Source organism: Dicentrarchus labrax, unplaced genomic scaffold (genome assembly GCF_905237075.1).
Source record: "Dicentrarchus labrax unplaced genomic scaffold, dlabrax2021, whole genome shotgun sequence".
Lineage (NCBI taxonomy): Eukaryota > Metazoa > Chordata > Actinopteri > Moronidae > Dicentrarchus > Dicentrarchus labrax.
This window is the reverse complement of record NW_026136705.1, coordinates 14235084-14251940: the sequence shown is the minus strand read 5'-3', so window position 1 is coordinate 14251940 and position 16857 is coordinate 14235084. Positions and strand designations below refer to the sequence as shown.

At 42.7% G+C, this 16857-nt stretch overlaps 1 protein-coding gene across 3 annotated transcripts in view; it reads right to left on the bottom strand.

Annotated features, from left to right (window-relative positions):
• The window catches only part of LOC127364348 (cell adhesion molecule DSCAML1-like), a 54099-nt gene that overhangs the window by 13993 nt on the left and 23249 nt on the right, over positions 1-16857 (bottom strand). For 2 of the 3 annotated variants that reach the window (XM_051401798.1, XM_051401797.1), the window contains exons 4-17: positions 10117-10263; positions 9748-10026; positions 8085-8360; positions 7410-7706; positions 4997-5269; positions 4034-4318; positions 3727-3846; positions 3452-3628; positions 2676-2875; positions 2082-2178; positions 1806-1934; positions 1547-1714; positions 1392-1462; positions 567-807 (exon numbers count right to left, since the gene is read on the bottom strand). In XM_051401798.1, coding sequence (XP_051257758.1) covers positions 567-807; positions 1392-1462; positions 1547-1714; positions 1806-1934; positions 2082-2178; positions 2676-2875; positions 3452-3628; positions 3727-3846; positions 4034-4318; positions 4997-5269; positions 7410-7706; positions 8085-8360; positions 9748-10026; positions 10117-10263 — 2760 coding nt within the window. Of the gene's footprint in view, positions 1-566; positions 808-1391; positions 1463-1546; positions 1715-1805; positions 1935-2081; positions 2179-2675; positions 2876-3451; positions 3629-3726; positions 3847-4033; positions 4319-4996; positions 5270-7409; positions 7707-8084; positions 8361-9747; positions 10027-10116; positions 10264-16857 lie in introns of those variants that run through there. The other variant, XM_051401799.1, reaches the window with a different exon arrangement.

The following is a 16857-nucleotide window of genomic DNA, read 5'->3' as shown; positions in this document are numbered from 1 at the left end:
TATCATGTCTGTCTGTCCACACGGACAGGGGAGGGTCCATTTATCTCTGGTTAAAAGGGAGGAATGGCCGTGTCAGAAAAATATAAGAAATAAAAAGATGTAAAACAGACAGAGGGTGGATGAGGAGGAAGAGAAGGGAACCAATGGGAGGAAGAGGAAGATAAAGGAGAGGAAGAGAAAATGAAGGCAGAGTGGGCAGACATTTAGAGAGTAATGGGGTTCCTTGTTCCTCTCTCGCTCTCTACCAGCCTAATGAGGGTGCTAATTAAAGTCGAAAGAAGAATGGGGGATGTGCTGCAAATTCATTTCCACCGTGAGCGTGTGCATTTGTGTCTATACATGTATGTTAGCTGTCATAATTTGTGTCTGCCATCTTGTTGACTGCATTTGACTCTATTTTCTATCATTTTTGACAGATCAAAGAGATTTGCTTTATGGATCTTTTAATTTCTGTCTCTTGCCGCCCTCCTTCATGTCCTCCCACACTCTCTCCTAGTCTGGCAACCCGCTCTCTCTCAGTTGTGACTACACTCATTTCTTCTATCCTTTTCTCCTGGTTCTCCTACCATCTTCCAGTGTGGTAGCATTGATCTCAGTACTGGATGGACCCGTCCCAGCTCTGTTGAAGGCCTGGACCACTACCCCGTACTGGGCAAACTTCTTTAGGTTGTCCAAGGTGTACACTTCACTGTCCCCTGTAGCTTTCATCTCCACTATGCTGTACTGGCCGTTGCTGCCTGGACCGTTTTCTCTGTAACCGATCTGGTAGCCTCGGATAACCCCGTTCTGCAGCTCTTTTTTAGGAGCCTGAAAGACATGTGGTGACAGCAGTTAATATCAGAGTGCCTGTCAAACCTAAACCCTGTTTAGCTGCACTAAAACCACAGTGTAACACTGTAACTGGGTTATTTTGGAATTCGGCAGTAGTACAGTAATAACAGTAAAAATTAAACACAAGAGCTCAATGAATGCAACATTTCTAATACATTTTATGATGATATATCCTTTGATGATTTGAGCTCTGTTTGCAGTCTTTTTTTTTTTAGCTCAGAATTCTTTGGCCTCATTTTTCAGGTTGAGGAAATAGCTCAACTTTTCTCATTTTATAACTAATCAAGCAGTTTGTGTATGTGCTTGACCCTCAAAGGACACTACTAACAACAAAAGCTTAAACACTTGCACCAGTAACTCTTGCTTAAACTTATCACAATGCAACGTAAACCTTTAACAATCGTAGTTAAAGACATACAGGACATATATGCAGTTTCCAGGACTGTGGTCGTATAAATATAAAATGAACTGCTGTGCAGACAGTTGACTGGGTATTTTACAGTGATTTCCAGTAATCATAAATAAGCACTGTATCATAAAACACATAGTAGTGATTTTACCCTCCATGTAACTCGTATGCTCTGAGATGTCATCGGTTGGAGGATTACTTCCATAGGTGGCCCGTCAGGTGCTGTTGATGGAAGACGTCAAATAAAGTGTTACCGTCAATATTCATAGTCAAGTGTGATTTCAAGAGGAGAAAACAATCACTTACGTGCTTCCTCAGTACTGATTGTGAGCTCTTTGCTGGGAAGGCTGCGGCCAATCTTGTTGTAGGAGTACATGCGAATACTGTAAACACAGGCTGGGTGCAGCTCTACAATGTTGGCCTGGTTGTTGGTGGGTGAGATGTTCCTGGTTGTGTACATATGATCCCAAGAGTCTGTCAAATACAAAAAAAATTAGATTTTTAAGACATGTACCGATATCTGACAGGCATATTTACATTTAGGATACCTATCGAGGATACCTACCTGACTTGTTCTTGTACTCGATGTCATAGCTGGTGATGATGCTGTTTCCATCAAACCTTTGGATCCAGCGGAGGTTCATGCTCCTGTCCTTCACCTCCCTCACTTCCAGTTCAGGGGGATCTGGTGGTTCTGTGAGTGAGTAAGAGAGAGAAAGAAGGTGAGAGCTTTTCATGAGCAATGTGATTTGATTAAGATCTAACATTTTCCCACTGGGATGTTTACAGAATAACATTTACTGTGTTATGAAGCTTAATGTTTCAGAGAAGGTAGAGATACCTTGCACAGTGAGTTGGATGAGCCCTCGACCCTCTCCATAGGAGTTGATGGCGTGGCAGGAGAAGAAGACAGAATCTCCTCGCTCGGCTGGGTTCAGCTGTGAGCATCAACGCAAACAGAAAAAGGTTACAAGGTGCCACAAAATGAGGAAAGAAGAAAGACGATGCACAGCAGCAGTATAAAACTCTAAAAACTCAGTTCACTTAAAGGAATGGTTTGACATTTTGGGAAATTAACTTTTTCCCTTTTAGAGTTAGATGAGCAGATTGATCCCACTTTCATGTCTGCACGTAAATATGATGCTACAACCAGCAGCTAATTACCTTTAGCTTAGCATTAAGGCTGGACACAGGGGTAAACAGCTATCCAGGCTGTGTCTAAAGTAAAAAAAAAAATCCCCCTGCGAGACACTCAAAGCTCTCTAAACAAATGAGATGTAACATAACATTACAGTACAGTATGCGAATAAGTCTATTTTCCAAAATTTCCCAAATAAGTTATTTCCTTTACTCTTTGCTCTATATTCACATCACAGCATCAAACAATCCTTCTCATCAATGTTGGGTGGGGTCTGCTGGGTATTCTGTATCTGACCTTAAGGGTAGAGATGACTTCGTCTCCCTTCTTGTTGATGGTGATGGAGTATCGGGGGTTTCTCTCTGCGTCGATGACGGTGTCGCCTCTCTCCCATCGGATGATGATGGGCTGCTCGCCCCGCGCTGTGCAGTTCAGCTCCTTGGTCTGGCCCTTCCTCGCCATGGTGGTGTTGGGGTGGCTGGTGATCATGGCAGGAACTGAACAGAATCACAGACACATGTCAGTGTGACAAATAGTATTATATGGAGTAATGAGACGAGGGAACAGGGATGTGGTATTGGAAACCGAGGATATATTACAGATGTATAGACATCTCTATTTCTGCACTTCGTTCTCCATTTTCATTTCACGCTTCAAGCCCCGCTGGTCCTCTTACCCTACCTCCTCCCTGTCTGCCTTCTTCTTCTTGTTCTCCTGATTCTTTTCCACCTCCTTTCCTCAGACATAGATTATTGATTGAAGGGGTTCCTGCGGTTTTGTTTTCATCACTAATTCATCAGCCCTTTCCCCCACCAAACATTCAGGAGCACAAAGACCGGCAGCCGGAACACATCAATCAATAGTAAAGATACCCCCAGTTAAGGATGTACAGGACAGAGACAAGGTTTTGTTAGGTTCAGTACAGGCCGCACTAGCCTGGGGCAAAAGTGCATCTCAGAGGAGCTGATTCCCCTCCAAAAACCTTGTCTCTTTATACAGTATATGTACAATCCAGGAGATGTGGTTATGAAAGGAAGTGTGTTCAAGCCAGAAAGTGTATGATTGACACTTACTCTTGACAGTGAGGATCATGCTCTTACTGATGTCTGAGCCCACTCCGTTGGAGGCCTGACAGAGGTAGTACCCTCGGTCGTCCTCAAGCACATGTCTGATGAGCAGAGAGCCGTTTGACATAATCTGTATACGGCCAGTTAGAGGGACTGGGTGGTACTGCTGAGGGTTCCCTACACCTGCACCACACAACACAAAGTAAATGCATGTTACTGCCTTCATTTTTCCTTGTTCACATGATCTTGTTATTGCAATGCTGTCGATGGGCTGATTTTACCTTTGGCGTGTTTCCACATGACTTTTGGAGGTGGGTAACCCTCCACAGAGCAGTTGAGAACTCCAGCTTTGCCATAGATACAATCCTGATTGTTGGGCTGCACCACAAAACGTGGTGGCACTGAGAAACAAAAAGATGCAATTACCCTAAAGGGAAGGACTAAAAGAAAGTTCATTACACTAAAAGGTAGAAAACGGGAGTGTTCCTAAAATAACATGCAATTCTAAGATCCCTGTGCATATTAGATATCACATCTGATCTGACCTAATTCATCATCATACCATTCTCCCTTTGCTCAATCCCTCACCAGTAACAATCAACTGTCTTTCCCAGCTGACAGTGGCGGCGGCGTTGCTGGCGATGCAGGTGTAGTTTCCGTTGTGCTTCAGTGTCACCTTGGAGATTTGCAGGGAGCTCATGAACTCTTTGGTCTCTATTGCGACGCCAGAGGCGGAGCCTGGCACGATGAGCTGGCCGTCTTTGTGCCAGGTGATGCGTATGGGCATGTCCCCAGATGACACCACACAGGCGATGTACATGAGCTTCCCCACTGAGGTAGAGGGGATATCGAATGGCTGGATGAGGGGTGGCACTGGGGGAGAGAGGGAGAGTGCAGAGAGTGAGTGGAATAAAGGCAGCGATAGACGTGGAAGAGTGGCAGTGTGGCCATCTGGAGCAATGCTGAGAGAGAGAGAGAGAAGGTCATTGGCCAATGGGCCCCTCTTCTCTTCCCCCCCTTCAGCCCCCATCTTCTGCAGCCCATAATAGCTGCTCTGGTTAGAGTCCAATTGGCAGGAGGAAGTCATTCCGTTGCCATAGTAATGGAGGTTGGGGTGGGGGTACTACAGCTGAGACATCTGGGGGATTTAATCTAGGCTTCATTATTATTCATCTAATTAAATCAGAGACACACTCGCACGCAGGCACATGCACACACCCTTAAACACCTCTGCAGCTGCCCTGCTACCATCGTTACCCCACTCACAGACTAACAAAATACAGACGCACACTAAAACATAAATCTATCCTAAAACAACATCTTCCTCTGCAGCAGTACTGTAATCTGCACAACTTTGAATCCTGGCGTCTCCAGTTGGTAGTGGCTAGGTACTCTGATATCCAGAAATATCTTTTGCTAACATCTGTAAACTAGTACAAAATACACCCAACAACAAGCAGAAACACCTCTTTTGGGAACTATCCCAATCAGGTAGATACATTGCACAGTGCAGTTTTATCCCTTTGAACGCATTCTTCTCTTCACACTTACCTTTGACAGTGACGTGGACGGTCTGGTTGATTGACACCTGGGGTTGGATCAGAACGCTACACAAGTAGGTGCCCTCGTCCGCGCCCTTCTGCACGTCCGTCAGCCTCAGGGTGCCGTTCTCAAACACCACTTGACGATGATTATCAGGCAGCTGCATGCCGTCCTTCAGCCACTTGATGGAGTAATACGGGTAGCCAATCACACGGCACGTTATGTAGGTGTTTCTGCCCGCCACTGCGGTGATGTCCCGCATGGGTCTGATTCGGGGTGGACCTGGAGACACAGGGAAGAGAGGGAGGGGATGGAGGGAGGAGACAGAGAGAGAAACACAGAGGTCGGAGAGAGGGGCAGATGAGGTGAGGGAGGTCATGGCAGAGTAAGAGAGCAGCCACGGAGACAGGAGGTGAAGAGATAAAGGTTGAGGGATAGAGTGATTGGGGCAAGTTGACAGGTAGACAGGGAGGTTAGTTATGCTCCCTTTACTAAAAATCTGATTGAGGATATTGTTGATTTTAGTCTAATCAGATAGTCTGTGTATCTAAGTAGTTTTGTGTACTTTTCTAAATTACCCTCAGATAGATAGATAGATAGATAGATAGATAGATAGATAGATAGATAGATAGATAGATAGATAGATAGATAGATAGATAGATAGATAGATAGATAGATAGATAGATAGATAGATAGATGACGTTACCCTACAAAGCCAAAAATGGACTAACAAACGTGTTATATTGGGGCGAAGCTGAGTTACAGATCTGACTTTCCAATGACTATTTTACGATATGAATAGAGGAAATGAGGCTAACAAAAAGATTTTTTTAAATATATATATAGAGTTATATCTAGTTAGCTTGTGAGGTAGACACAGCTAGTCTTAGCTAAAGCTAAAGCTGAACTGACATACTTACTGATTTTTTTCAAGTTGTGAGAAAAATCTACATTTTTTACGAGCCGACATCTTTGAAATTCATGTTGTTTTTCCACATAACTAAAATGAAGAAAATTCCTACATCCATCATGATGCTGATAAAAATCTAGTGTTAGCTAAACTAGCTTAGCCAAGTGGCAGTAACCATCACCTCAGCTTTTGGATGAAGTGGAATTCATGCTATTTGGTGTAGTAAATCACACATTTAAATGTTTTAAATTGTACATTAATAAGCACTTTTTTAGATGTAATGTGATAAAAAAAAAAAATCATGCATTTACCGCTGTCTGTTTTAATTCCTGTGGCTAAGGACAGATTTTTTGGGGCGAAAAGTTTCACTTTAAAAAGTTTATCAACAGATCAGTTTGCGGACTTAAATTAATTTTTAAGTAAAAAGTAATTTGTCTTTGATATATTGCCTCAAAGCGAAGCACCGTACTGAAACAATTTCTCTCCCCAAGGAGGACTGTGGTACTTGTGGGCAAATAACGAAACCTGTAAGTGAGAAGGTAACTAATGCGTTGGCTAATTGGATAGCTAAAAACTAGCAACCAATTAACACAGCACAAGATGATGGAGTGAGAGAAATCATTCGAAATGCACTGGGAGACGCCTGTTATAATCTTCCCGCAAGGGGAACCATCGTGTCAAGAATATACACTTTGTAAGAAGGCGAGAGGGCAGAGGATGAACAAGCTTGAGCAAGCAAAGGATGTCGCTCTCACAGGGGACCAATGAACTTCTGTGAGCAATGATAACTACTTGGGCATCACAGCGCACTTTACTGATAAAGAACGGAAGCTGCAATCGTTTGCACTCACTGTAAATAAAACAGAAGAGCATAGTATTTGAATTTAAATGTACTTCCTTTTCGTTCATTCTACAATAATAGATTTTACATTTAAATATGTATTATTACAAGCTGTCTCAAGAAAGAAAAATGCGATTAATCAAAGCAAATTGTGTGATTCATTTGTTTAATTTTTTAATTGATCGACATAACTAAAATGTATTTATTTAATTGATTTAGATTTAGATACTGTTAATCTCTATGAACTATGGACTGTAAATACATAATAAACAAACTAGTCAAAAATGGGTAATTGCATTCTGGGAAGATTATCCAAAGGCAGTATCTGCATTTCTGATTATTTGGGTTCTATGGCAAAAATTACCAATCTAAAAGTTCATCAAATTAATGCATTACAACCTTTTTATCTGTTTTTATCTGCATTTTTCTGGCCAGCCGGAAAACTAAAGCTTCTGAACATCACTGCTTCTGTAGTTACTTCTCACTGCCTTTGTAGTGCAAAACAGATAGACAGATAGATAGATAGAGTTGTAGATAGATACATAGATAGATACATAGATACATAGATGTCTGTGTGTGAAATGCAAAGTGATCTATGCCTCTCACTAGCCCTTGTGTGTTTGTATAGAGTCAGGTGTAGAGTGCATTTATATTGAAAAGCAGACAGGCACCTCTTACGTTTATGCGCGCTTGGTACTCGGCGCTACCGGCCGAGTTGCGTGCGACGCAACGATACACTCCCCCATCTCGAATGAGCGGGCTGCTGACGTTGACGTGCGACACGGTCAGGCCGTCTGACAGGGTGTACTGGCTGGTCTTGTAGGTGGAGTCTCGCACCACAGGCTCGTCGTCCAGCGTCCAGGTGATGGAGGGGGGCGGGGCTCCTTTGGCTGCACACATGAGGGAGAAAGGCTCGCCGGGGTTCACCACCCGCTCACTGAAGGAAGACACAATACGAGGAGTACCATCTGAGAGGAGACAGAGAGAGAAAAATTAAAAAGGACATAATTGTAGAGTGGTAATGAGATAATGAGAAGTTCTGAGAGAAAAGCAGCATGTTCAACAACTTGGATTTAGATCTGTTCATCTCTGCTGCGTTTAGCCAAATTATTTTATGTATTTGTTCAATGACAAACAGCTCTGTTGTGTCCTATTTATGCAGCTATCAATGACATTATGCACCAGCATTCAGATAAAGAATAAAAGTCAACAGTAGAAGCTTCAAATTTAAAGACCATGGTTTCCTGTCATTTTGCTTTTACAATGCTGTAATAAAATGCCTGCTGTGTCCCTGTTTATACAGAATGTGCACTCGTTTGGTTCCCTGAGAGTCTCTGTCCACATACCCTCTAGCAGAATAATGGAAAAGTCCTGAGCAGTGTGGCCCTTTCGGGAGGCGAAGCACTGGTAGGCCCCAGAGTGGAACTTCTGTGCTGCAGTGATCTGCAGGGTGTCGTTGTGTTGTCCCTGGATGGAGATGTGCTGGTCGGGGACGATGGGCTCCGTGTTGCTGAACCAGGTGATAGTGTATTCTGGAGAGCCCTCCACAGTGCAGGTGAAGAAAAGTGTGCTGCTGATGCCAGTTTTCAGATTCTTAGGGGACAAGGTCACTCGTAGTGGATCTGAGAGAAGGATGCATGGTGTTTGTTAGAATACAGATGGATTAAAAAAACGAATCACTTTCTTTCTTTTTGTTTTATTGTTTCACTGTGAAGCAATTTGCATCTTGATCTGTAAAACTGTTATATAAATGCAATGATTATAATAAGTTACTGCTGTTGCTAGACTACTTTTTATTTTCCACAAATCATGTCATGAATACAAAGATTATAGAATTTTCTGGTGTTGTAAATCATAATTAATTAATTAGTTAGATTTAATTTATTGGTGGTTTATAGCTCAGGCCTTAAGGCGTAACAAACCACTTATAACCCACGAGATAAAAATAAACTTTGTAAGTAAACATTTAAATTATACTTATTTAACTTCCTTTATTTACACATCATATTAGGTTGTTACTCATTCACAAAGCATGGATGATTTTATTAATTGATTTATAAACAAATTTCAAATCCTTTACAAGTATGTCATATTGTCTAAGTGACACTGAAATCATTCAACTGGATTCAAAATGTGACACATGGATTCATACATACAGTAGGCGTTTACATTCATAGAGACAGGGAGAGAGAGAGAGAGAGAGAGAGAGAGAGAGAGAGAGAGAGAGAGAGAGCACAATCAGCGGTGGTGACTCAATCAGTTCGACGCACTCATTAAAAAAGCAGCTGGAGATATCTCTTCACATCTCGGTCCACTTGTGTGTGTAAGTGTGTCTTTCTGTTTGTGTGTGTGCGATCCGGAGTGTGTGCGTACGTGTGTGTGTGTGCGAAAATGTCAGTGAGCAATAAGGCAGCTGGTGGTGTGTGCTGGGGGGCATCACTGTGCCTCCCCCCCTCACCCTGTCAGAGTCACAGAGTGTGCTGCCATGATGTGCCCACTGGCAAAGCCTACCGCCTCTCTATTCTCTCCCTCTGTCTCGCCTTCTCCCGCTCTTTGTTTCTTTGTATACTTTACACAATGTACATTTATCTCCGCCTCTCTTATTATCTTGTTATTGCATTGTAGATAATGTCATTCCGGCACTGTCTGGATGTCTGATTGTCCCTTCTGTGACCCTTCGTGTTTATCTCCGTCTTCCTCACCCTCCTTCTCTCTGATGGTGAATTGTGCTGGCAGCTGTTTTACGGATTCAGTCTCAGTGATTTATTGCCCTGTCTCTCTTTTTGAGACCTGATATGACGGGGCATCATACAGCTCACACACATGTTTGCTACAGACACACTCTAGGCGCGACTTATATGTGTGCCTCAAACCAAAAGGAGAGGAGTTTGTGAATGTGTCCGTCTGCCAGGCTGATTCATGGAGAAGACAGCGTGGGAGTCTGTCAGGTTGTATGCGAATGTGTGTGTGTGTGTGTGTGTGTGTGTGTGTGTGGTTGTGCTCACACACCTATAACGTGAAGCTGTCCAGACACCTCCTTTGAGCCAAAACTGTTGGTGACCTCGCATGCGTAGCTGCCACTGTCCTCTTGCCTTAGGTCACTGATGGTCAACCCTGTCAAACGCCGTGTCCAGCGGGCATCTGAGGGCAGCGGGCGACCATCTTTCAGCCAGCGCACGGTGGGGCTGGGGTAACCTCCCGCTATGCAGGGGAGCTCGACGCTCTGGCCTGCGTATACCTCCCCTGCTTGGAAACTGTCCAGGATGGTGGGTGAGGACTCGTTGGGGTCTGGAGGGCAGAGATCGTGTTATTTTTTGTATCAAGACAAAGAGAAATATCAGACTTACATGAGTAAACTGACAACACCGAGCTGCTCACCCATTACAGAGAGCCTGGCTCCATTGCTTTGGCGCGTCTCGCCGCTGTACTTATGTTTGGTGATGCACCGGTATGTGGAGAGGGCGTCCTCCTTCTGAACATCAGAGATGTAAAGAGCCCCGAAGGAGGTCAGTGAGAACCTGTTACCTGAAGAAGACACATTCAGTAACTTACATTAATTTCCCCAAAGGAAAGCAGCTGACAGACAGAAATCCAGTAAAAAAACCTGCACCAAGATGATCGTTTTGGTGCAAATCCATTGTGCTCATTGCAAAACCGTATTGTGCTAAGAACAAACAGCTGCCTGAACAGTTGGCACTACCTGCCTGATAATGTTGCTTTGCAAAACCTGGCACTCTTTCAAGGCCTGGAGGACACACAGCGGTCACTTACACCACCCATAGGCAGAGCAGAGGCAGATTTACAATCCCTTTACACACAATGTAAAACTGTTATACACCACACTATCATCACTAAAACTATCTAGATGTTCTTCCTTTTAAGTGCGGTAACAAAAATAAAGGCCAAGTATCAAGTGTGCCACTTACTGGAGGCTGATAGTGGAGATAGGGAAGAGTGAAGCCCAGGTATTCTCTGTACAACTGTTAATATTGCATACCGTATTTTGTCTCGCATACAGGTACACACACACACACACCCTCTCTTTGTCACTTTTTGTCGTCTGTATTTGTTTTTGTATTTTCTTGGATTGCATGGAGCTTATTCCTACACATCACAACACCCATTTTTTCTCCACTGAGAACCTCTGTATAAATCAATGCATCTCATGAATCTAGGTTTACATTGTGTAAATTCAAACACTCAAGATCGAAGCTCTGACTTAGTGTTGACTTTTTCAACAATCTGCCCGTTCAATCAAATTAAACAGCCCTTCTCTCCACAACTAAAAGATGACATTGATGCATCAGTGTCTTAGGTCCTGACCCAATATCCTTTTTCAAAGGGAAATACATCACATTAATGAGGCCATACAATTTCATGGGACCTTTAAACACATGCAATAGCTAACTGTAAGTGAGATATATTTCAAAATGGTTGCCACTGTACAGTTAGGTTAGTTCACGTTTGGAAACGTCAGCAATCACCTGCGTCTTTTAGCGTCTAAGCTGTAGGCCAAGAGCTGGAATTGGCAGAGTTCAGGTGCACCTGTATGTTTATCAGCATCAATATTTTATGTATGGGCACTGTGTTTTGTTGAGGTCTTTGCGGAGGGTTGAGCAGGAACACTGAAAGTAGCAGTTATGGACTGTGCATGTGTTTGCATGGAATATACCGTATGACCCGAGAGGAGGCACAGGCTGCAATTTCACAGCAGCCTTTGTTTGCCCCCCAGAATGAAGCCTTACAGGATAATGAGCACTTTAAGACTGCTACTCCCACAACACCGACGACTCGCCTGTCACAACACTCTGACATAGGCAGCGAGAGAGAGGGTGAGAGAGAGAGAGGGGGAGAGAGAGGGAGAGAGTCAGCTGGATCTGTCAAAGCCACACTTTCTGTCTTCAGCAGGGGACGGAATTCTTCCCATCTGCAGCGACGCCTCTGAAACAACACTGATTACACAATGCACATCGCATTATTTCCCTTACTATCTGTACATCACGACTGAGTGGCTTGCACAGAGAGTCAGTCTATCTTTTTTCGACTCTTCATCTCTTTGTGTGAACCCTCTTATCGTCTCTCTCACCCTTTTCCTCTTGCTCTCAGTCTCTAAGCAGAGTGGCAGACTGAGTAAAATATTAATTACTAAATCACTGTGCTCCCTCAGCTTTTATTCATGCTGACTTGACTAGATAACGAGAAACAGAGCCAATATGCATTACACAGACACACACACACACACACACATACACACACACACACACACACACACACACACACACATACATGGACACACACAGCTGCAGTAAAACATGCACACATGCATGCAGCTCAGAGTATAAAACAGCTGCAGTTGTTAGTGTTGCATAATTTTAAACTCCATATGCACTAAATGTCTTGGAATATATCTCAAACTGGCATGTTTTTTTGTCCAGTGGAAGAAAAACACACAAACTCCCTTTGGGGATTTCATCCCTGATGCCTTCTTCCTGTAACAGCAGAAACTGCTGATCAACTGTGCCATCGGACATGATGCTTCACATTGAGTGAAGCCGTAGATACAAATGTTTTTTTGTTCATTAAAGACCTTCAGAAAAAATACATGAGATGCAAATTTAGTAGGGAGTGTTCAACTTTTTCCGATGTGTTCACCCATGTTTTATCTTTTGATTGCTATTAAAACTATTGAGTGAGCTTGAACTGAAATGAAAAGGACCATTAGGTAAAAAATAGAAGCACTAATAGATCCTCAAAAAACTCAGAAGGAACCATTTAGAGCTTTAAGTATTTTTCATCAACTATAAATGGTTCTTTAAGGAGTCCTTTCACCCAGAAAGAAGCTTTTTGAAAGAAGCTGCATTGCCTAGAGGATGTCAACATTGTTGGATTTTGTATGAGTTCGGTCAGAGTCTCAATGAGACCCATTCATGGAAGAAAATTGTGCAAAACTGTTCATGTATTCCTGATGCAGATGGGGTCCAGTGGTGAACTATTACAATATTTACTTGTAAGTGCTGAATCAAGAAAACAATGTGTATTTTTTTTTTAAAAAAAGGTACAGAAATCAAATGTTTATTACATTTATTACACAATAGTTTTTTCCCCCTGCACCACTTACATACCTTTTATAGATTTTTCTTTTTTTTACAGAAGGCCGCTTCAATAAGTCACTTTTACTACGCTCACGAGTGCATTCACAATAACATACACAGACAATTTTAGTCCTGTACATATCTAGCCTTATGCTTTATGCTTTAGGTAACACACATCTTTTTGAAGCTCATTAAAATCCACAGAGCAGCTGAGTGAAGCACATGAGCATGGTATTTCAAATCCAACTGCTCTTGTGACAGCACTGGGCTGTGACTGTGTGTGTATGTTAGTACATATGTAATGTAAAAAAGTGCCATTACTCAAATTAATCGTACTGTATGCCCTTAACAAGCCTCTCTTGAGTAATAAAGGTTATTTTTTTAATCCAACAAAATGCCTGCGGCCTTGCAGTCACACAACAGGCCAGACCTGCCGCTATGACAAATTCCAAAGAGGAGGAGAGAAAAATAAAATAATGGAAGTATAAATGTGCGGGAGAAAACAGGAAAAAATAAAAGCATGACAGAGTCTATAAATAGGATATATACTGAAGCCCGTGTGGGTCCAAGAGAGTGTGTGTGTGTGTGTGTGTGCACGACTTCGTAGCAGCCTCATTTTCTCACATGCAAATGAAGGCGTCGGCGCAAAGATAACGAGGCCCATATTTCCACCTCCTCAGTGGGGCCATTATTTATTGATGTTCTGCATCTTTCCCCCTCCCTCCCACTCTCACGCTTTCTTCATCCTCTCCCTGTTGCTAGGGTCTTCTCACCGCCATCCTGTTACAATTTCCGTGTACTTTCAGCAATTATTAAAGCGCAACGTGTTTACAATCATCAAGGACGAAGCGGTGAAACCCTCTGTGTTGTGCGACTACAAAAATCATAATGGTGAACTGGTGGTAGATGTCAGTGAAATTAATGGGGATAAAAAAGCATCAGTATGAAGTTGCTAAATATAGCTTTTCAGATGCAAGTGGGTTTTGTATCCAATCACAAATATTTTCGTAACACACTTTCTTTTAGTTGACACATTTCCAGAGGCTCAATCTGAAGTTTTCTGGTTTCTGGTTCAGTCCAATTCTGTGCCTCTAAATAAGGATAATGAAAGGAATTTCTTTAGTTTTTTAGACTTTCAAGACCAAGGTGTGTGTTTGATGTCGACATGAGGCTGTGAGTCTCACATACTCACAGAAAGTAGTTAAAAAGTACTTGTTCTTTGGCAGTTGTAAGTGCAGTTCAGAAACTAAGTTGGACTTCTCTCAATAGGAAACTAATTTAGCTCTTGGAAATGAATCTGACCTACATGCTTTAGAGGGGCAAATTTCCACACTATCTAGACTAGTCTATTTTAGGAGACAACCTTTTTCCTCTCTTAGCAAGAATCATCTTGAGAGACTAACCTGTCCGAAATACAGCTTTTCCTGAGCAAAAAGCAAATCAAAAACTAAATAAAAATAAAAATACATGCTGACTGTATGATCATGCAGCCCTCACAGCTCTAAGTGAAAATACTGGTGTTCCTATGGGAATTCCCAGTATGGACCCCATATCTAATCAGTTTGGAAAAGGCTAATGATGTATCGAACTCACATCCCTGTTTTGCTTCTGGCAGATCACTACAATCTGATCCCTGGAGTCTCCATCCTATTCAACACTGTTGATGGTCAAAGGCAGTGGTTCCTTGCCTTGAAGGGCTCTCCTAGTTAAATGAAGGTTAGTGTATTTTCACTGCTCATTATTATGACTATAAGCCTGCACAAGGAGAAAATGTGGCAAAGCAGTGTAAGGTCAGAGGTTTCACTCCTCCACAAACTGATAACAGTGAGCTATAAATCCTCAGATAGATGCCTACAGCACAACATGTTTATCCATTGAAGAGATAAAGTTAAAAGATTAGAAGGAAATTGACTCAAAAAACTCGGTTACCTTTAAGATTACACACAAGCTGATATATGTACACATTACCTGAGGCCACCACATATTCTATTACACTCAGACATACAGTATGTCTGCCTTTGTGTAGACAGAAATTTGTATTGAAGTGGATCACTGATTAATGATAATAATATAAAAATGATTAGTATTTTTCCTCTACTGAACATAAAAACAGCTTTGCACAAAAATACTTGGAATATGTAACTTTAACAATTAAAAACAGCCTATTTTATCTATGTATGTGGTGAGTGCAGAAGATTGTAAGCTTGCTGACGGACAAACATTTTGCTCCAGTAGACCTGAGACCTCCTGTGTACTGCCAAAGGTAAGTGTCTGGCCTAAGCTCCAAATATCTCCACAACGCTGATAGAAAATAAACACATATAGCACATGAATGTCAGAGTTTAGTTAGTTATTGTAATGTGGCTGGGGGGAAAAAAATGGGCAATACTCAAGTTTGACATAAAGACAAAATGCATTCTGTATGTCTGCCTTATACCCTCGCTCTCAGCAGCAAGTTGCAGAGAAGAATTTGAAAGAAGGTGAGAAGAGAGAGGGGAGGAGGAGCGGATCAAAGACTTGTGACTGTCACAGAAAGAAGAAGAAAGAAAAAAATGCAGCATATTCCGGAGATATTCTCTGCGGTGCTGGAATATACTTGGTGCTCACAAATGCAGACATGCTAGGCACACACACACACACACACACGCACACACACACACACACACACACAAACACACACACACACACACACACACACACACAGAAACACCTACTGGGCTTAAAATAGGACTAAAAAAATATTTCCCTGCTGGAATGAAAAATAATAAACTATGTAATAAAATTAGCACATTGGAGTCAGTGAATGGCAGTCGTCCAGTTTTGCAGCAGAGGAATGTGTTAAAGCAGAAAATCAGCACTGTTGGACTGAATGACTTGACTTAGAGAGGAATGAGTGCAGAAAAGGAAGAAAAGACAAAAGAAGAGAAAAGCAAAAGGAAAGATTTCAAACCTCTAAGCAAAAAAAGGGGTGTTGCATCTGTATTCAAAGCGAGAGCCCACTCCACCCTCCCTTTGCTCTCGTCCTTCTCTCTGCTGTGTACATTAAAAGCCCAAGTAGAAGCAGGTGTCGGCCAATTAAATATATACACTTTCCTGGCTTTTATTCTGCTCAACACTTACTTAACATCTATGAATGGCACCCTCTTAACTCCTTTCAATTCACATTCAAAGCAGGTTTTATTGGCACAACTGATGTGTAACAACTAATTGTGCAACGGGAGCCCACCCCGCTGCATCTCCTCCATAAAAGACACTTTGTTAACATGACCAAACTGTTCAGACGGAGCACGAGTCATGCTGCCAGTTAAGACTAACACTGCATGAGCAATATCTGAATCTCAGCATTCAATTCTCTCTTTTTCCCCCTCTTGCTTCTTCTCTGTCGCTTGTTCATTTTCTGGAAGAGATGCAAGACGTTGGAAGGAGCCGCAGCTCTGTCATGTTTTCATTAAAAAGCCACGCTTCACTGTCTAATCCTAACTGCTGTCCTCTTTTCTAACCAATTCTGACTGCTTACCTCATCTTTCAATCATGTTCTCCCTGCCCTGCCCCTTACCACCGTGTTGCGTTGTGCACCGACTCACCGCGAGCGGAGGAGGATGTTCGGAAAAAGTTTATGGGATGGAGGTGAGGGGCAGACAAAGGTGGAGGTTGGGGAGAGGCAGGGAGAAAGAGGGGTGAGACAGGGCAGACAGAAATTCAGCACAGTCCAGTTTCCACTGCGATTGGACCATGTCTCTTCTGCTTCACTTGACTGCTCTGTCCCAATTTGCCCTGTGTGACTTTAAACAGTAAACACTGGGGGAGGGGATGATCTGGAGGGGTGGGGTGGGGTGCGGGTAGGGGGGTTTTAGCGGCCTATCTAGAGGCTGAATGGACAGTCGGGGACACAGACATAAAACGAATCGTATGCAAAAGACGTCGTTTGCGTGGATATAACTCAACGCAACGCTGCAGAGACGCCATATTCCCCCACATAAACCCATCCTAACCAGACAAGCCGACGATGCTGCATAAAGCTAAATGG